This window comes from Sminthopsis crassicaudata, chromosome 4 (assembly GCF_048593235.1).
Source record: "Sminthopsis crassicaudata isolate SCR6 chromosome 4, ASM4859323v1, whole genome shotgun sequence".
Classification (NCBI taxonomy): Eukaryota; Metazoa; Chordata; class Mammalia; order Dasyuromorphia; family Dasyuridae; genus Sminthopsis; species Sminthopsis crassicaudata.
In genome coordinates this window covers 375,732,270-375,753,468 of record NC_133620.1, presented here as the reverse complement: position 1 = coordinate 375,753,468, position 21,199 = coordinate 375,732,270, and the positions used below count along the sequence as shown (strand labels likewise).

At 35.4% G+C, this 21,199-nt stretch overlaps 1 protein-coding gene across 2 annotated transcripts in view; it reads left to right on the top strand.

The window, feature by feature from the left end:
- SPTA1 (spectrin alpha, erythrocytic 1) overlaps positions 1-16,602 on the top strand; it is a 112,483-nt gene extending 95,881 nt beyond the window's left edge. For both annotated transcript variants that reach the window (XM_074262250.1, XM_074262251.1), the window contains exons 45-52: positions 2,172-2,284; positions 3,554-3,571; positions 6,261-6,312; positions 9,824-10,011; positions 11,145-11,198; positions 11,760-11,906; positions 12,981-13,125; positions 16,259-16,602. In XM_074262250.1, coding sequence (XP_074118351.1) covers positions 2,172-2,284; positions 3,554-3,571; positions 6,261-6,312; positions 9,824-10,011; positions 11,145-11,198; positions 11,760-11,906; positions 12,981-13,125; positions 16,259-16,378 — 837 coding nt within the window. In that variant the 3' untranslated portion in view covers positions 16,379-16,602. The remainder of the gene's footprint in view (positions 1-2,171; positions 2,285-3,553; positions 3,572-6,260; positions 6,313-9,823; positions 10,012-11,144; positions 11,199-11,759; positions 11,907-12,980; positions 13,126-16,258) is intronic.
- Positions 16,603-21,199: the final 4,597 nt, after the last annotated feature.

Sequence of the window (21,199 nt, the reverse complement as noted above, 5' to 3'; positions counted from 1 at the left end):
ATTCAGAGGATCATCAAACATTTCTACAAAGCAACCTCAGTGCTTTCTCAGGCCAAGGGATAAAAAGACAAAAACAATCTAATTCTATTGACACCACCAAGTAATTTGACATCAGGAATAGTAAGCATGTATTGCAATTCCATTCTTGCTTAGCTTAGAAGTCAAGGACAAGAGACAATGCAGAGAACTTCAGAGGATAGAAAAAGGGAAAAGAAAAGAGTGAAAAAGCTAGGATTATGAATTCTGGAAAAGAGAAGCCTGAGGTATAAATTAATTATGTTTTTCTAGTATTGGGAATATTTTTAAATAAAGATATTCATCTCTGAGGATATAAAATTTTAAAATGTTAATAAAGAATCAGCCTTATACTATAATATAAGGAATAAATGTTAGGCATTGGGAAGACTCACAATCTAATAATTATAGCTCCTCAACCATATAATAAGAAAGTGGGGAAAGGATGTGGACATAATCACATATCACAGTAAAAGTTTTTGTGACTTACCATCGTTGTCATCATCATTTTCATCATCAATCAGCATTTATCAAGTACCTAATGTTACCCTGACACAAGATTAGAATTTGGGTCTCCTTGCTACTCATCCAAAATTACCCATTATTGAGGATTATTGCCTTTACCATAGTAAAGCCTTTTGCATAGATAACTTATAACTAACAAAAATTCCTTCATTAAGTATTACATTAGTTGTTTAAAGAATGAGGTATTGGGACAGAAAAGTTCCAGAAGACTTCCTGGAAAGTTTTGAACTGCAACATTCATTGAATAAATTCAATAAATAATCACTAAGATCTTATTGTGTGTAAAGCAGCATAGCATGTTAGAGAGAAAATGAGCTTTAAAGGCAGGAAGACATGGGTTCACTTCTACTCTAGTACGTGCTGACTATGTAATCCTAAAATTTCTTAATGTCTTAGTTCTCTAAAACAAGCATATATTATGTGCCAATCACTATTCTAAGAGCTTTATAAATATTTCATTTAATTCCCACAACTGGGAGCTTACTGCTATGGAGGAAGATAGAAGTTGAATGGTTTATCCAGGGTCATACAGCTAGTAAGTGTCCAAAGACAGATTTAAACTATGCCCCTATCCACTATGCTACCTAGCAGCCTCTTGGAAACTTTTTATGATTATACATTATGATTATATATTTTCATGATTAAAAGTATGGATTATAGATTATGGGGAAGATACTGACTTGCATTAATGAAGGGATTTTATTAATTTGAAATTTTCTTGTATCAATTAAATTCTAAATCCAGCACTTTTTCCTATACAATCATATGCAAGGCCTTACATTAGACAGTGGGTTTTATTCTTGTTATTGTTCACTTATTTCAGTTGTGTTCAACATTTTGTAATCCCAGTTGGGGTTTTCTTGACAAAGATGCTGGAATGCTTTGCCATTTTCTTCTCTAGCTCATTTTACAGGTGAAAAAACAGGGTTAAATGACTTGCCCAGGTTCACACAGCTACTAAGTGTGAGACTAGATTTGTACTGAAGAAGATGAGGCTTCCTGACTCCAGGCTCTATCTACTCTATCCACTGTACCACTTAACTGTTCCCAGATACTGGGTAGGCTATACAAAGACGTTTAAGATGACATCCCTAACCGACTTTAATGATGATACATAAACAGATATGTTGAAATAAATGTAACATAGAGAAGCTTGTAATAAGTACTAATAACATATTTATGTTATTTACAATTATTGTGCTTTTGTTTTAGAGATTAAAACCTGAGCATCACAGATGTAAAATGTTTTGCTTCAGGTTACATAGCTAATAAGATGTAGATCCAAGCTTCAAACCCAAGTCTTCTATCTTCAAATCCAATGTTCTTTCCAATATATTCCACAAGGCGCTGAACATAATCACTTCTATTTGGGGGTGATAAGGAAAGACCACTAAGTTAAGCCATGAATAAGATTTTTAGAGACAGAGAATCAAATGATTTGCTCTAGTCAGATAGCTTAAGAGAGGAAGGAAAGTGCTAAGAGTAAGCAGATAGAACCCTATAGTACTCACTGGAAAGAAAAAAATGAGATCCTATTTGGGATATAGATTGGTCTTATTGGTCTAAGTGAGGACTTCCAAAGAATTATTACTATAATTATTATTACCTTAATCTCTGACTTGGACCTGTAGGAACGAGAACAGGAACTGCAAAAAGAAGAAGAAAGACAACTGAAGAATCATGAATTGTGCCAAGAGTTTGAACAAGATGCCAGTGTATTTTCCCAATGGATCCAGGAAACCAGGTTTACTGTCTCATCTGGATCCCGCAACTTCCAATGGGGAGGGATTCATCACACCCTGAAACCTTGGAGTCCAGGGTCTATTTTTCCCAAATAGGAGAACAATACCACGTTCCCAAGAGGGAAATCAGTAGCCCTATTCTCCTCTCTCTCTTTTCTCACTATGGGCATTGATTTCCTTTTTGGGAAGGACTGAAAAAGAGATCAAATATAGGCAAAGTTCCAAGTAGTTTGGGACCTACAACTTGTTCCCTCATAAATATTGTTTCTGCTTTTACTGCTGTCATTGTGGCATCTCACAAGAAATTACCTTGGTCTCAGGTAGCTGCTACATAGGAACATGTCTGATTAGCTAATTTACAACAAAGTATGATTGTTTAGTGATGACTGCTTGTAGAAAGGTGTATGTGTGGGGGGTAGTTTGGGAGGTTTTTAAAAATCATCCAGTGGAACATTTTTATTTGACAGATGGGAAAATTAGGGTCTATATAGATTTCTTATCTGAGACTTTTTAAGTCATCCTTCTTAAATGACACTTGTTTTGAAAAGAGTGGGGTTTGGAGATGGCAATAGCTCTAGCCAAATTAATTGATTTCTAATGATGAAGTTTTTTAAAATCATGGCAGAGAAGTGGATGAGAAATAGCTTACCCTCAGACAAATCTCATTGTATCATTGAGCTCATTCTTAGCTTACACCATAAAGCAATACCAGGCTCTGAAGAAGGAATCAAGTGGTTCAAAAAGGCACCAAATAAATTGGTCCTTTCCATTCTAAGCCAAGAAGATCATTCTGGTCTGAAGGAAATCAAGAAATGAGGCCCTTGGAAATCAGGTGGCAGGCATAAAGGAAATTGTTTAACCATAGCTTTTGCCTTTTTATACTTTTCTTGGGTGTTCTATAGGAAGTCTGGTAGGTTTTGGTTTTGCTAAAGGTAGACTGACTGTGATATTCTTTGAATCTGTTGAGATGGGAGCTGATAGTGTTCATTGCTGTATAAGAACAGATAGGCTTTATCCAAAGGGAGATTTGGGGGTAGTTGAATGGGACTATACCACAATTGGCAGTCTGATTAATTTTTGATGTCAGAGATTTGAGGGCTATGATCTTGATCAATGAAGAGACTCTTGAAATCAATAAACCCAGAGCCATAGCTTGAAAATAGTGAAAATTAAAGCAAATAAGATGCCTTTATTGAGTAATTTGGACTGATCTGCTTTTTTTTCCTTTCTTTATTCCTTCTGGCTCCTGTTCCTGGAACCTGCCTGTTCAGAGCTTATTTCCTAGATGGGTTTGTATTAAAGTTTATATTTAATATGGGAAATAATATGAAAGGAATCAAATAGTGAAAAAGGTAGTCAGCCTGTCAATTCTTGCTTGGTGCCCAAGCATTGTATCCTCATCCTTGATTAAGTCAGAGGGGTACAGCCTATAGTGAGGAAATTCTAATATTAGTGAAAGCTTACAATTCTATAGCAAAACCAAACCAAATCAAATGCCTGCATATACATTATTTTATTTGATACTTGTGATATTATTGAGAGATAGACAAAGAAAAATTATTATATTCACTTTTTTTATTCTCAATTTTTGATTTAATCAATGTGAGGGACTTCTAGTATGAAATGTTAATGAAAAACTTCTCTGTAACAGTAATAGAATCAGAATGGAAAGGGCTTTAGGAATCATTTACTTCATACCCCTAATTTTACAAATTAGGAAACAGTTTTAGATAGTTGCCTCCAGCCTAGAGAAGTTAAATGGTTTGTCTATTGTCATATAAACAGAAAAATGCTAAAGGCAGGATTTGAATTAAGTTTTTTTTTTCTGAATCAAGGTTTGTTCTCTATCCACCACATCATACCATCCCATTTTATCAATGAAGAAATGAAAGTCCAAAAAACAAAGCAACAGATAGACATGTGATATCATAATAGTCAACTTATAAAATTCTTCACCATCACCATGGTAAAGTAATGAAACTTCTCTGATCCTCAGTGTTCTCCACTTACCTTCTAATGATAAAATGCTATCATAAAAGGAACTCTAGATTTAGAGACAAAGATCTTTTATTCTAGTTCCATTTCCACTATTAAATGTTTGACCTTCGGCAATATGTTTGACTTCTTTTAGGCTAGATGTCCTTATTTGTAAAATGTGAATTATGACACTTATTCTCTGTTCCTGGATTGTGGAGAGCAAATACATAAAGTGACTGAAGAGTGCCTACTGGCTAGACTATATTCATTTGTAAGCCCAGCTTACAAAGCTAATTTATCAATAGACAGATCCTGGAGAGATGCTGCAGATAGACAATGAATTGAGACTGGAATTGAATACAGAAGGAAGATGGTGGATTGAATAGAATTTGAGAAAAAAGTACAGTATTTTCAGTGACTTTGAGCTTCTTCCTGAAACAAAATCTCACCTTGTAAACAAACATATTCTTCTAATATGGCTTTCTGGTTGCAATCAAGGAATACCAAAGGCTCTGGGGAATAGAAATTGCAGGTCACCCAAAGGGTAATAGGGAGATGTGTGGTGAGTGCAAATAGGCTGCAGCATATTACAAATGATGAATTGCATCCACAAAAATGGTATAGAAAAATCATCAGAGAAATGTTATCACCAGAAAAAGAGGGGGACTGGTCAAAGGAAAAAGAGGTGAGCAGCCCACATGCTATATTAGTACCCATATAATCAAAACATCTAGAAAGAGATCCCTACCAGCCCCCTGGAGAGTCCATGGAAGATTTATAGGAGGGCATGTACAAAATAGATTGAAAAAGCTTTCCTGGGAGTACCTACATTAATGAGATCACAAATCCATTCAAGTGTTGTATGAGTTAAGATCCTGTATGAAAAGTATTTCGTCATTCTAAACTCTTATGTAAATTTGAGCTATTGTTATAATCCCAGGTACACTTTTTGGATTGTGGGATAAAGAGAATCAGTCAATTAACAGGCATTTATTAAACACTTATTTTGTGATAGGCACTAAAATAAGCCCTAGAATTCAAAGAAAAAGCAAAAGTAGTCCCTGCTTTGAAAGGGTTTCTGTTTTAATGGGGGAGAGAACATTAAGTGACATAAAAAGATACACCAAAGATATATTGTGGTTGTTTGTCCTTCACTTTAGAAAAGGAACAAAGACAGACATGATGGGTTATAATGACTGGTCCTTGAATCGGATTTAAGTGAGGCAGAATTGCATAAAGTCTTTAGTCTCATGTTAATGATTAACATTAGATAGAAAGTAAGTTTATAAAGGAAGGACTAATCACTAGGAGCTATGGAAAAAGATCCTTTTTGTTGGTGATTGAGTTAAGTCTTAAAGGAAGCCAAAGATTCTTAGGAGTAGGAAGGAAGAAGAACATTCCAGGCATGGGGTGCAGCTAAAATAAAAGCTTAGAGATGGAAGCTAGAATGTCAAGTGAAAGGAAAACAAACAGGCTTAATTGTATTGTGAGGAAAATGTGTTAAACAGTAAGGAACCAGATTATAAAGAGCTGAAAATGCCAATCAGCTGATCAGTAAGCATTTATCAGGTAACCCTGTGTGAGGCATTGAGGTAGGCATAAAGTGTATAAATACAAAGAATAAAGCAATGCTTATGATGCCCATTTTAATTTCTTCTGTTGGCATTCATTGTAACCTGTTAGTATGAAAATAAAAATAGGAATTGGTGAAAGAGGAGTTACAGAATGATTTGGAGCCCCTTCCTAGGCTGAACAAGTAAGGGAAAAAGTCATCCTCTTATTAATCCAGGAAAGCTTCTTAGGAAATGAAAATTTCAGGGATAATTGGGGCATAGGGAAGATGTAAGGTGGGAGATCATTTTATATGTAAGGCATAACTCAGGAAACAATGGGGAGCAGAAGAGGAGAAACAAAAATGGAAAGGCTTTGAGCAGGTGGAACTCCACAGGCACCGTCAATCTCTATAATTTGTTACATTTTCCTCTGCTTTTTTTTGACTAGATCATTGCTCAAAGAAACTGGAACCCTGGAATCCCAGCTGGAAGCTAATAAAGTAAGTGCCTACAGTGCCTGTGGCCACTTGAATCACATAGAGCAAGAAAACCCTGCTTAGAGGGATGAGCTGCTGCCTTCCTCATGTTCATTCAAACATCCCATGGTAGAAAAATTAGGCTTGTTCTATTTGGATCCAGAAGGAAAACTTAGGAGACTCCAGTGGATAAAAAGACCAATTTGGACTTTATGTCAAGCAATTTAAACCAAAATACCGAAAACTACTTTAACAATTAGAAATACCCCAAAGTGGAATGGGCACCTCAGGGGGTGGTAAGTCCCCTCTTGCAGATTTTCAAGCAGAGGCTGGATGACTGCTTGCAAAATATGTGATATTCTATGTCTAGATTATGTCTAGCTGTGGGTTGGGCCAAAATAGCAACAAGGCTCAAGGGTTTTTATTGTTGTTTTGTTTTTAAATTTGAATCATTTTCTTTTTAATTAGTTGAGTCTTGATGTTTCATTCTAATTGCAAACACATATATATAATAAACAAGCTAAAAACAGGATAAATAGGAAATACTCAATAGAGGGAAGGCAATGGAATTAGGAGGGGTTAGAAAAGATTAAAGCAGCTAGGTGTCATAGTAGATAGAGCACCCGGGGTTAGAATCAGGAAGAATCATCTTCCTAAATTCAAATTTGGCCTCAGACACTTACTAGATCATGTGAATCTGGACAAGTCACTTAACCCCTATTTACCTCAGATTGTCATCTATAAACCAACCTGGAGAAAGAAATAGCAGGATACTCCAGTATCTTTGCCAAGAAAACCCCAAATGAGGTCATGAAGAATCATATATGACTGAAACAATTGAACAAATGGTTAAAAAAAAAAAAAAAATGGGAATGGCTTCCTGTAGAAGGTGAGATTTCAGTTGAGACTTGAAGGAAACCAGAGAAGCCAGAGGAAGCTATCTTGAGCAATACCTAAAGGAAATGCCCAGAGCCAAGAATATGAGTGTCTTGTTTATGGAACAGCAAGTAATTTGAGGGATTCCACTGTGAAATTTGAAGTGGAAAATCTCACAACTCTATTATTCTATTAATCATTGAAAAGATGATTCAAGTGCAATCTTGAGAAATTATCTAGTTCAACCACTTCATTTACAGATAATGAAGCTGAGGCTTTAAGAGGGACTCTCCCAAATATACAAAGTAGCCACAGCCAGAATTTGAACCTTAATTTTTCTGTCCCTAAGTGAATTGCCACTATGCTTTGCTGTGTATAAATACTTAATCCCATACTGTTTCTTCATGGAACCTAGTGCTATTTCCCTCTCATTGTCAGTCAATGCATATTCAGAAAATGAAGACCAATTTTAACATTAGCCAGAACCATTATAATGTTGTCAAATTCTGGAACCTCAAGCTAACATGTCATAAAGAATTTTTTGCTCTTCTTTCCCTTCTTTATTACTAGATCTTCAGAGGAAAAAGGCCTCCCATTGTGGTTATTGTGAAGAGTATATGTTTATTCTGATAGATGGATAGATAGATAGATAGATAGATAGATAGATAGATAGATAGATAGATAGATAGATAGATAGATAGATAGATATAGCTAGATACATAGATATATAGGTGCATAGATCTAGATGTTAAGGTCTTGTTAAAGACATAGATATAATCATATATAGTTTTTTTTCCCTCTGTAATCAGAATTAAGAAATATTAATGATTGCAAAATATCACAAAATATATTCCTAAACCCAAATGGAATGTTTTGGGATAATTTTACATTTTGGATTACTTGTGCCAAAGTTTCCTTCCAATAATTAGAATAACTATCCCTATAAAAGTAAATGAAAGTGAAGTCCAAGGTGAGGAGAGAGAATAGCATTGATATCATGTTCTATGTACTTTGCTTTCCTTGCTTGCTATAAGAAGCCTATTCTAGTCTGATTGAGTGGTAAAATAATATAATATTATAAATTATCTGAAAACGGAGAGAAAAATTACCTGGGGCAGATCAAAAATGCCACATAATTCTCATATGTTTTGGTGGAGGAAAATGATGATGGAAAGCAGGCCTGATAGTGATGAGGAGTTCAAAGAACTTGCTGGTTGGTTGAGAAGGTCTTCTAAGAGTTTAGACAGTAACTACTAGGCAGTTATCTTGAAACTGACAGGATATACATCATGAATGTCCCTCTACCATACTTTTCTTTTAGTTTATAGCTGCATGCTCTTTCTCAATTTTCATGGGAAAAAATGGGAGATCTTAGATAATTGAGGACCATCAATCAATTGAAATATGCCAGAACCCTATCTGCCCTCTTGTCCCTCAATTCATGACATAGATAACTGTCAGAATAAGAATTAGAAGGGATCTTTATATTCATCTCATCCAGTCCTTACCTGAAGAATGAATTTTCCCTACCACATTTCTTTTAAGTGTTTATTCATCTCTATGATTGGAAGTTTGCATAGTTCATTCAATTCCCATAGTTCTGCTTAAGAATTTTTTTTTTAAAGGAAGTTAAAAGTAATCTGTGGGTTTTTAGCCTGTGGACTGCTTCCACCTATTATTCTTAGTTCTTCCCTTTGGGGCTAAACTGACATCTCGATTGAATTCAATAAACATTTATTAAGCACCACTATGTACCAGGCACTGTGTCCTTACCTGATGACTGGGTGTCCTGTGTATTCTGAATATTCTCTCCTTCAGTCTAAATAGACCTAGTATCTTTGATGAATGCTGAAATGTTATATTCTCCACTTCTTCCACTATCCTGGTCATTACCTTCTGAAGTCAATTAATTAATATACTCCAGCTGAACTATGTCTTTCTATTATATACCATACAGAACTAATATTGCCAATTTTTAATTAAAAAAAATTTAAGCAGCCATGCTAGCATTGCTTCATATTAAATTTGCTGTTAGCTAAAACCCTGATTGTTTTTTCAACACAAAATATATAAAAAAACTCCTTCTTACTCTTAGGAGGTAAAAGTGTTTACAAATAAAAATGCTGGAATTGACATTTATTGTTATTTTTTTTATATCATAAACTTAGATCTGCAAGAGACTCCAGAGACCATCTACCACCCTCCCACTAGGTAGCTAGATGGCACAGTGGATAGAGCTTTAAGTCTGGAGTCAGAGAGATCTGATTTCAAATCCAGACTCAGACATTACTAGCTGTTGTGATCCTGGGCAAGTCACTTAACCACATTTGCCTTAGTTCCTCATCTGGAGAAGGAAATAGTAAACCACTCTACTATATTTGCCAAGAAAATCCCAAATGAGATCAAGAAGAGTCAGACACAAGTAAAAATGACTGAACAAAAACCTATAGAATTAGAAAGTTGCCTAGAACACTAAGAGGGAAAGTGATTTGCCTAGATTCACACAGAAGCAGGATTTGGCTCCAAGGCAGGCTCTGTGCCCATCATTCCAGGGTGCTGAACTGAACAGGTTTAAGGCACTCCAGTAGATACACCTATTCCAGTTTGCTTTCATTCTGTTGATCAACCTTAATCTTTTTCAATTTCTCTTCCTCTCCAGCGGAAGCAGAAGGAAATTCAGGTTATGAAGCGTCAGTTGAGCAAGATTGAGGACCTGGGGGATACCATGGAGGATGCTCTGATCCTGGATATAAAGTACAGCACTATTGGCTTAGCCCAGCAGTGGGACCAGCTCCACCAGCTAGGAATGAGGAGGCAACACAATCTTGAGCAGCAGATCCAGGTCAGGTACGTTGGTCCATGGGAAATCTGGAAACCTTCCAGACTGACTAGCCTTGAAGAGGTGAGAGTTCTAGAATTATTAGTGAGAGTTTGGGGGCAAAAGCATAACTTGTCATGGAACTTATACTGTAGGGTAGGTAGCAAGGACTTGTGCTTAGAGGCAACTAGTACTACCTTCTCAATGGAATTTTTTTTCTGGTGAGCATTTTATGATTACCTATATATTCTAGCTATAATAATAATATGACATGCAAATAGAACTTTAAAGTTTTCAAAATTTATATGTTATCTCATCAGAGCTTCACTATAGCATTAATATGTTTGATAAGTATCAGTATGCTCATTTTAGAGAAGAGAAACTAAGGCTTACAAAAGTTAGATAATCTGCCCCTGGTCATTCGACTAATATGTGTTGGATGTGGATTCCTGATTTCAAGTTCAACATTCAGTCTATTGTCAGGATGCCCTTTAAAATATATTACACACTTCATACACATCTAAAATTTCTTTTCAAGTGAAACTGAATGATTTGGGACAGTATATGTCCCTGGCCTGAAACTTTTCTCAAGTTCCTTATATTCTTAGCTTTTGTTTCCTTAAGTTCAGATGTAAGGTCTTTCTGACTTATCTCTTTGAAGCCAAGATGGGTCTCAAGTCCTGTAGCAGTTTGCCCTTTCTATACATAGCCAATAATCATATAGTAAATATTTAATAAATGTTTGTTGACAAATTCACTCTCCTACTCCCCAGTAAAATTGAAATGAAGTCAGTCAGGAAATTCCCATTTCTAACTAAGACTGGATTAAAAAGGTCCTTCCATATTCAAGATTCTATCATTTGTATGACCTATGGGTATGGTTACTTTCCCACATAGTAAGCTTTTTTCAACTTTAGTTTCCCTGAATATTCTTTTGTTTTTCCACTACAGAGTTATAAATAGCTACCAGCTGAGAATGCCACGAGGCACTGATAGCTTTCCAATTTTTGTTTCATGGCCCATGGGCCATTCTTAAGGGAATCCATTTCAATCACAAGTGAACTGATATTAGCAGATGGGGATATAGTCTCTTTTAGTGGGAACTGATAGAGCTAGCAGGCATATGTGACAAAGTATGTGATGTTATGATTATTCTTTACAGGGACATGATTGGTGTGAGTGAGGAGACACTAAAGGAATTTAACACAACCTATCAGTAAGTATGATACCAGTGATGTGCTGGCAAATATTTAACAATTGATTCTCTAGGAAAACACAGGGTACACTTTCAAGTTGAATATGCTCTTTTTACATTGTTTTTATCATTTAAATCTAGACAATTAATAAAATGATTAATCAAGCCTTGATTTATAGTTTTTGCTGATTTCTGACATATAAATTCTTGAGCTGAATACTTAAGTACATGCAGACTCAAATATACTCCTTTATAAGAAGGCGAGCAGCCAAAGGATTTGGAGTATACAGTGATTAGAAAAAAAAAAAAAAAAGAAATGGTTTCTTTCAGATTAACTTCTACCTGCTCCGTATATATCTTGTATTACCTAATTATTTACAAGTTGTCTCTCACATTATAATGAACTCTCTATGAGGGTAGGAACTGGGTTTTGATTTTATTTAAATAATGAAAAAAACAAAAACAAAACAACTTAACACAATGCTTGGCACTTAATAAATGATTAATGAATCATTGTTGACTGACTGACTTATTGATGCTGGTCCATGAAGAAATATCAGTGTTCAATATTTTCTCATCCAGACACTTTGATGAGACTTTGACTAGACGGCTGAGCCACAAAGAATTTAGGTCCTGCCTCAGAGGCCTCAATTACTATTTGCCTATGGTGGAGGAAGGGGAACCTGAGCCCAAGTTTGAAAAGTTCCTGGATGCTGTGGATCCCGAAAGGTAAGAAGTATGAAAAGGATGATAATGAAGACAGCAATTGCAAGTTAGGAGTAAGAAGGTTCTCAAAAAGCTTGAAAGAGCAGATTCTTTATTTATTTATTGGGTTTCTCCTATAAATAGAGAGGATAAAAAGAAAGTACTAATATGTTATTTGGCTCTGTATCTCCTGGTCCAGTCAGGGTGTCAGGACATATATTCGGGATTCCCAAAATTAATAACCATAATAGAAATGGACATGGAAGAGGTGATAGGAAAAATAGGAAAAAGAAGAGATTATGGTGGACAATTTGCAAGAGAGAAGAAGAATATGAAAAATACATTCATCTTTTTTTTTCATTATTCTATATTATAGAAATGCTTGTTTTATTCCATAAATTAAAAATAAAATAATTTTTAAAAAGAAAGAAAAATGAAGTGGCAAGTAGAAGGACTAGCAGAAAGAGGCAAAGTTGATGCCATCTGTAAGACTAATAAGTCATCTGTAAGATTAATAAGTCAGTTCATAATTATTAAATATGACTTTGGTAATGAACTCTGTTTAGTTCTTTAAGGGGAGTAAAAGGAGAAGAATAGATGATTCTCTGGCCCTATATGAGAAGAGAGTCAGAAGCAGAATTAGAAATGTGAGAAATTCTATGGAGTGAAACTCAGGGAGCCACAGTAGTGGGAAAAGATGTCTAAAATTCATGAAGGGAGAGAGACATATTATAGATTTAGTGAATGAGATCAAAGATCTGGTTGTCAAACAGAATTTTAAAAGGGCCAGTGGAGAGGCACTTCTGCTGGAAAGGACCTGAGATGGTCATCTGATGTCCTCATTTTAAAGATGATCAATGAGTCAGTGGCCTCCAAAGGAGCAAACATAATCAAAAGTCAAAGGCCAAGATAAAGGTCACAACCTTTGAAATATAAAGATTACTTTCATATTCTATCTTTGTGGCCAACTTTTTTCTCCAGTACCCATGACCTAGACAAAAGTTCTTCAATCCATCCTTTTGGAACTTGAATGTGAATTTTTTCTCCTAAGAAAGGATATAGCTGCTAAACTATTTGCTTCTGATCCTTCTCCCCCAGGAAAGGCTATATCTCACTGGATGAATATACCTCATTTTTGATTGACAAGGAGTCAGAAAACATTAAGTCCAGCGAGGAAATTGAGTATGGCTTCCAGGCCCTGGGTGATGGCAAAGCTTACATTACAAAGGATGACTTGAAACAGGTCAGATTCTGCACCCCATCCCTTCTTCTCCATTTCTGCACCTGCCTTCCTCCCATGCCATCTGAATATAGGCCTTAACTGTCTTTTGCTAGAGCTACTTACTTGCTTATTGATCTTTGGCTTCTTCTACAGGGTCATCCTACACATGGCTGGTAGAATTACTTGGATAATACACCAGAAAGAGTTTTAGATTTGGAGGGAACACATCTAGCTCTTATACTTATAAGTACTTTCAAGTTGAATTTGCCCCTTTTGCCTTGTCTTTATCACTTAAATCTAGATAATTAGAAAAATGATAAATCAAACCCAGATTTATAGTTTTTGCTCATTTTTGATGTGTAAATTCTTGTGCCAAATATTTAAGTTTACTTTCCTGAGTTGATACAAGCAGATTCAAGTATACTTTCAAGTATACTCCTGTATGCTCAGTCCACAGGATTGAGAGTATATACTTATACAAATTGGGCAAATCATTTATTTCTCTGGGCCTCAGTTTCCTCATCCATTAAATGAGGGGGTTGGATAACTAGATGATCTCTAAGGTCTCTTCCATTTTAAATCTATGGTCCTAGGAACCAATATTAGATTATTTGCTTCTCCCACCCAAGAACAAAAGTAGTTTTCTTTTGACTGCCATATCAAATTGAATGCTTTTGCATTTTCTTCACAGATTTTCCCCTAATTAAACCCCATTCCCTTATTACTTAATTATACTAATCTTTGTGATCAGTGAGTTCTCAAAAGATCTGAAACTTTCTGCATTTACTTTAAAGAACTTCTTCCTCCCCATTTCTGCAAATTAGATTCCATTCCCCTTATTATTTAATTATAATAGTTTTTGTGGTCAATTATGATAGTTGTATACTTTCTAAAGATCTAAACCTTTCAGTGTTTGTTTTAAAGATTTTCCCCCTTCCCCTTCAACTGGACTCCATTATCTTTATTAATTAATTATACTAATCTTTATTATTAGTAATATCTATGATCATTATATTCTCTCCAAAGATTTAATTAGAATGGTCCTCTAATATCACTGAATTCCTCATTTTGTAAATGAAAGCCTACCTATGAAAGTTAAAATGATTTGCACAGAATTCTACTTGCCCAAGGTCATTGTTACTGTTGTTGTTTGTAAGAGGACCATGACATGTGATGCCATAATGTGCAAGTTAATTGAATTAAGTGAGGGAGGGCTATGCAAGGTCACCTGCCTTACTTTCCCTTCCAGAACCATCTGAGTCCAGTGGCCAGATATACATCAAGATCCCTGGAGATGGCCCTGGATACAGTGGGAAATCCTGGCCTTTTAAAATTAAGGTCTTAAACAGTTCTCAGTTTGATTAGGCCATAATTAAGGCAAAGAATCTCCTCTCTTATCTACTCCAAAAATCTAAATAAATAGTAAATAGTAGAACCAGGGAGCCAGAATTTGGACTAGTCTTTCAACACTATAATCAATTCTTAGCTGCAAATTTAGTCATTTTCCCACACCCTGCATTTAAATTGATTGTTGCTTCTATGTCTTTCTATAGGCCAGTCCTCCTGTGAAATTTTTCCCCCCTCTCCTTCCTCATTATACTCGAAAGGCTTCTTCTAGTTTTGTTTGTTTGTTTGGTGAGGATAAACACAATTTCTAGACCCCTAATTGGTCAGTGACCTCCAAATGTGCCATTATGGTCAGTCCTGATCTCTATGTTGCTTAAATACTTCTTTATGACTTTTTTAGTCATTTCTGCACAGATTCTAAATACCTTTTCTTCTATGCTGTCTTCCCTCTAATAAGAATTCTAGCCTGAGCACTGAAGAGATATTAAGAAGTATAAAATAAATGACTAGATTAAAAAAAAAAAAGCATGGGTGCTTGTTATACGTCAAGCACAGTGAGAGGCTCTGAGCTTATATATCAAAAAACGGTATAGTCACTGGGCCCACATTCTAATTCTACATACAACAAATATTAAATAATTTGACTACAGAGTAGATGCAAAGACCCTGAATGCCCAGGAATTCTCAGGGTACATAATGATGCAAGTCACATGAGAGCACTGGCAAAAACAAATCTGATTCTAAGGCCCCAGGGACTTTGGAATGCAAAAGCAGGGAGAAGATTAGCCTTGGAAGTCCTATATTTTACCAGTGGGATTATAGTTGTGGTTCCCTGCTTATCCAAGTGGTTTGAACAGCCATGCATGTTCCAAAGGTAGAGATCCTCACACACAACCATTGGAAAGGCAAGTGGTAGACTTGAGAGTCTGTGTGGAATGAATATTCTGGATTCTTTTCCCTAAGGCTGATGGTCTTTATTAATTCAGGAAAAAGAATAGATTAGAGGGATTAGTATGAAGATTATGGAAGAAAGGCACCCACAAAACTTATACTACTGAGGTTTGGAGTGGGGAAGAGAAGGAGAGAGAAGGATGAGAATCAGGAAGTCATGACTGTCTCTTTGGTTGCTTCTTATCTGAATGCAGAGACATAGAAACAATTACAGATGCTGAAAAAATAGAAGCAAAGGAATAGTCTACAGATTAATGCATTAATGCATAATTGATTGAGTCAAGTAATTAGAGAGCATTGGGCTTGAGCCTATAAAATAGAGCAAGCCAATGTGCCAAAAATAAAAAAAATCTTGGAAGAACTAAGGATAAGCCAAAATCAGACTAAAGTCCTTAGCAGAAGGTAAACTTGTCTCACCAAACTGTCTACTCCCAAGGCAGCCATTTGGCCCCAGAAATATATAAGAAGTTAGAGATAGCTGTGAAAAAATAGGTATTCCTGGCTTCAATTTGTTAAGAGAGAAGAGAGGAAGTTCTATTTCAAACCCTGGATCTAGCTTTCTAGCTTTCTAAAGCAAAAGGACTGTCTTGAATAGAATTCAGTTTATTGATCCATGTAAGGAACTGAATTTCTAGTGAAGTTACTTGGGGGTTTATCAAGAAAGACTTCTTAGATGAGGTGATCTCTATGAATTTCAAAGCCATCTTAATATATATGTAGAAAGTTGGTGGGAGAGGTTAGTGAAGGAAGAAATAGCCTTATCTCCCACCTCTATTGCTCCTTCCATCAGTGGGCTTAGAAATTGAAATAACTATTTTCCTTAGGATGCTTCTCACCAAAGCTTTCTTTCTTCCAGGCCCTTACTCCAGAACAGGTACAATTCTGTGCCTCACGGATGCAGCCCTATACAGATTCTCGTGGTCGAACTGCCGGCTATGATTATGTTGAATTCACAAATTCATACTTTGGTAACTGATGAGAAGATCCTGATGTGGCTAAGAAAAGAAGGAAGATCATTGAATAATAAATTTTAGATCTTGGCAAGAACCTGGATATTTGCAAGAACTTTAGGTTTAGGTGTAGTTTGAGCCACCATGGGGGGAGGAAGGATTGTGGGGAGAAGAATGTGTGGGTTGATGAAGCTGAGATCTCCCTTTGTAAAGGGATGACCTGAATTAAAGTCCTATTGATTAAAACTGAGTCTTTGTGTTTTCTAGAATTAATGGATAATAATAATAATCACCTAATAATTTTTATTTAATACTGGAACACATTTTTTGCTTTTGCCACTGACGTGTTATTATAGACAGTGTGACCTACAGGAACCTTATGAAGATTAATAAAATTAAACATCACATCAAAAACAACTTCATCTAGAAAGTGGAAACATCCCCAATGATATTAAAATATGATTAAATACATTTTACTTAATGTAAAAAAGTCTCTTGAACTATTGATAGATAGTTTACTGAGGATAATTGGTTGATTCAAGTAATTAGAGATCAGAATCATATCATAATTTGGGGCCTATAAAATAGAACAAGCCAATGTGCCAAAAAAAGAAAAAAAAAAAAAAGAAAGAAAGAAATCTTGGAAGAACTAAGGATAAGCTAAAATCAGATTAAAGTCCTTAGCAGAAGGTAAACCTGTCTCACCAAATTGCCTACCCACAAGGCAACCATTTGACCCTAGAAATATGTGAGAAGCTAGAGCCAACTATGAAAAAATAAGTACTCTTGGTCTCAGTTTGTTAAGAAAGAAGAGAAGTTCTACTTCAAACCCTGGATCTAGCTTCCTAAGTGAAGGGGCTGCCTTGAAGAGTACTCAGTTCCTTGATTCATGGAAAGAATTGAATTTCTACAAATTCCTCAAACCAAGAGAGAGAAATATAAGAATGGTCCAGATATAAAGGTGCAAACTTGGATCTTAGCCTCAACTAATGATCTCCAAAGGGAAGGAAATTAAATCTCTAGCACAATTCCCTTTATGGAAACCCCAAATCTGGGGATAAGTCCAGTAGATTGTACCAATCCTTTGTGGAATGTGATGTGATACTAGAGATAGAAGCAGCATTGGTTTGACTACTTATTGTCTACTAATAGTTGTGTGACTCTGGGTGTCTTTGTGTATGTATTAATGGGTTAACAGTCCAAGAGTAATCCAAACACTCTGTCAAGAAGATATCTTTGATGTCACCATTAACATGTGAGATAGAAAAAGAACTGAAAATAGTATCAGAAAATTGATAGAAGCCTGGCTCTATGACTTAATACCTGCATGACTTTGAACAAATTACCTTCTTTAAGCCTCAGTTTCCTCATTTAATGAGGGGTTAGATGACCAAGTGCTCCTTAAGGTCCCTAAGAGTCTTCAATCTATAATTCTAAGAGTAAATTCATGTCCTTACCTTCCAAATGGAGATGTTTTCACAGACAAAACATATTTTTTCATCTCATAAGTCCTGGTTTCATTCTCCACATCATTCTATTGCATTTGAAGTACTTCACAAATTACCAGGTTCTTTCACACATGGTCTCATTTTATCATCCCCAAAATCATGTAGAATAAGCAAACAGGCATTATTTCTTCATTTTCCAGAAGTAATGAAAGGGTATAAAAAAGAAAAGTATTTTACCAATGCTCATTTAACTGGTAAACCATGATTCCGAGACTCAAAGCTGAGTCTTCTACTTCCAAGTTTATATTACACATTATAAACAGTGTAATGGACCTACAATTAAGATCCCAATGCTGAAGCTTTCCTTCTGGCTTTCTACTAAATGTTTCCATGATCCCTGTTTCACATTTCATTTGGATGATACTGTCTTTCAGAATGATACAAAATCTTAACTTTAAGGTTTGCCTCTGTCTCTCTGTCTCTCATACTTCTATTTATCTGCTTCTGTCTTTTGCTTTATCTCTCTGCTTTTCTCTCTTTTCCCTTCTTTCTCTCATATACATGGGCACCACAAATGGACAAAGGAACAGAAAATCATAAATTTAGAAATGAAAAAGGCATTAGACATAATCAAATTTAATATTGTTATATTAAATTATATTTATTTTGTTATATTATATTTAATTATAATTATAATTTAATTATAATACATTTAATTATATTATTAATAATACTAATAATAATTAAATATAATGTTATATTAAGGAAAATGAGTCATGAATTCTAGTAGACTTGTGATGGAAAGTGCTATCCACATACAGAGAGAGAATTATGAAGACTGAATATGGATCAAAGCCTAACATTTTTATGTTTTGGTTTTTTTTTTTCATCTTTTTCCCTTTTGATCTGATTTTTCTTGCACAGCATGATGAATATGGAAATGTGTTTAGAAGAATTGCACATGTTTAACCTATTTCAGATTGCTTGCTGTCTTGGGGAGGGGGGAGTAGGAACAGAGGGAGAAAATTTTGGAACATAAGGTTTTGCAAGATTGAATATTGAAAACTATCTTTGCATGTATTTGGAAAAATAAAAGATGATTAAAGAAATATTTTTAAATGAAGTATGGGGAAATTATTTGAATTTTCCGGGATCACAAAATAACATTAATTTTCTTTTCTTTTTTGCTGAGGTATTTGGGGTTAAGTGACTTGCCCAAAGTGTTAAGTGTCTGAGGTCACATTTGAACTCCTGATTTTAGGCCTGGTGTTCTACCTACTGTGCCACCTAGCTGAATTTGATAAGATTTGAACTTAATGTTCTGATGCTAAATCTAGTCCACAATACTGTACTTTGCTATTGTTCAGTTGTTTAGTCATTTCTGACTAAATGTCCATGGAGTTTGTCATTTCTTAGATGTGGTTAAATGACTTGCATAGGGTCACACAGCTAGAAAGTATGTGAGATCAAATTTGAACTTTTTTCTGACTCCAGACCCTGTGCCCTTTCCATGGTACTATCTAATTGTCCCATATCGCTCCTACTAAGACATACAAAGTGAGAGAATAAAAAAACCTCCTGGATCTTCTAGTTTAGTCGTATATTATATAGGTGAGGAAAGAGACTTTAGAGAGGTTAAGCATAATTTAAGATTTTATTTAAATACTCCTTAATTATTAGGAATTAAGCATCTTAAGGGTGAGAATCCAAGAATCAATTCAGTGACAGTGAGTAAATTTCCATCGTAGGAATGGGACTGAATGTAGAAGAATATTGGAAAGGAGATGAGTGAATTTGGTTAGAAGGATTATTATCTCCTGTGCACCTCAGCATGACACATGAAATAGTAGTAGAAGCCACAGAAAATCTAATTATGAGAGTAAAGCTAGAAAATACCTTAGAGATTATTTTATCCATTCCCTTTATTGAATATATAAGGAAATGGAAACCCAGGGAGATATTGTGTGACTGAAACTTAAAATAAACATGAATAACAATAACCAACATGTATTTCATGCTTTAAGATTTTCAAAGAACTATACATACTTAATTTTCACAACTATGCCTTAGATGCCACAGGTATGATCATACTCATTCTGCATGTGAGGAAAAGAGTTCACAGATTAAATAATTTGCCCCTGGTCCTCCAGTTGCTTTAGTATCAGAACCAGAATTTGAATAAAGGTGTTGAGGCTAATTATATAGGCATTTTTGCCTCTTTCCATTCTAAGTCATAGGAGCGTGCATTTAGAAGAAGAAAGAGACCTTCTTATTTATTCCAACATCTCATTTTACAGAGGGGGAAACTATAGTTCAGAAATTTAAGTGATTTGCCGAAGGTCACACAGATGGTAGATTCTAGTCCAGGTGTTCTGATTCTAGACCTAATGATCTCTCTTCTGCATCACATTGCCTCCAAACAGACGCCAAGAGTTTAGAAGGGCAATCAAGAGAGGAATCTACTCTCCTTTGGAGCAAATAAAGAGCAAAACAGTAATTGCCTGAGTCCCAGAAAATTCAATGGCTTATATCTTGCAGATATGCCCAGCCTTCTGAGAAAATTATCCCACTCAGGCATTCCATAATAACAGCTTACAGAATTGCACATGTTTAACATATATTGGATTACTTGCCTTCTAGGGGAGGAGATAGGGAGAAGGAGGGGGGGGGAATTTGGAACACAAGGTTTTGCAGAGGTTAATGTTGAAAAATTATCCATGCATATGTTTTGAAAATAAAAAAGCTTTAATAAAAAAAGAGAAGTATCCACATTTGATGGTGATGGTGGAAGGCTGAGCAGAATATTATCTTTTTCCTCCTTTATGTGTTCTAGACTCTAAACACTACAGGTTAGAAATCTGCATGATTCATCAAGGCAAATGTTTCTGAGAGATTCTGGTCCTGATCCTGTTGCATTTTCCCAAAGGGGAGGTTTTCCCTTTCTACCACCCCTGAAAGCATTTCTGAGTTTCTTTTCTAATAATGAAATACTGAAAATCTTTGAACTTCACACACACACACATACACACAACAAAAAAAATCCAAAAAACAAAAACAAAAACAAAAAAACAACCCTGAATAGGTTACAATTCTCTAGCACTTTAATGTTTACAAAGCTTTTTCCTCACATCAGCCCTGGTACAAGTATTTTTTTATCACCATTTACAGATGAGTCAAAAGAGGAATAGAGAAATTAGCCATAGTGACATAGAAATTAAGTCTCATTATTGGAATTCAGATTTAGTAATTCTACACAATAAACATTTTAAAATACTTAAAATGTACAAGCCTTTGGGGGTAAGAGAAAGAAAAAAAAACATCTCTTCTTTAAAAAAAGCTTTCTTCCTATTCCATCTTCAGCCTTCTATCTACTATATTAGGCTGCGTCCCTTGCCCTCA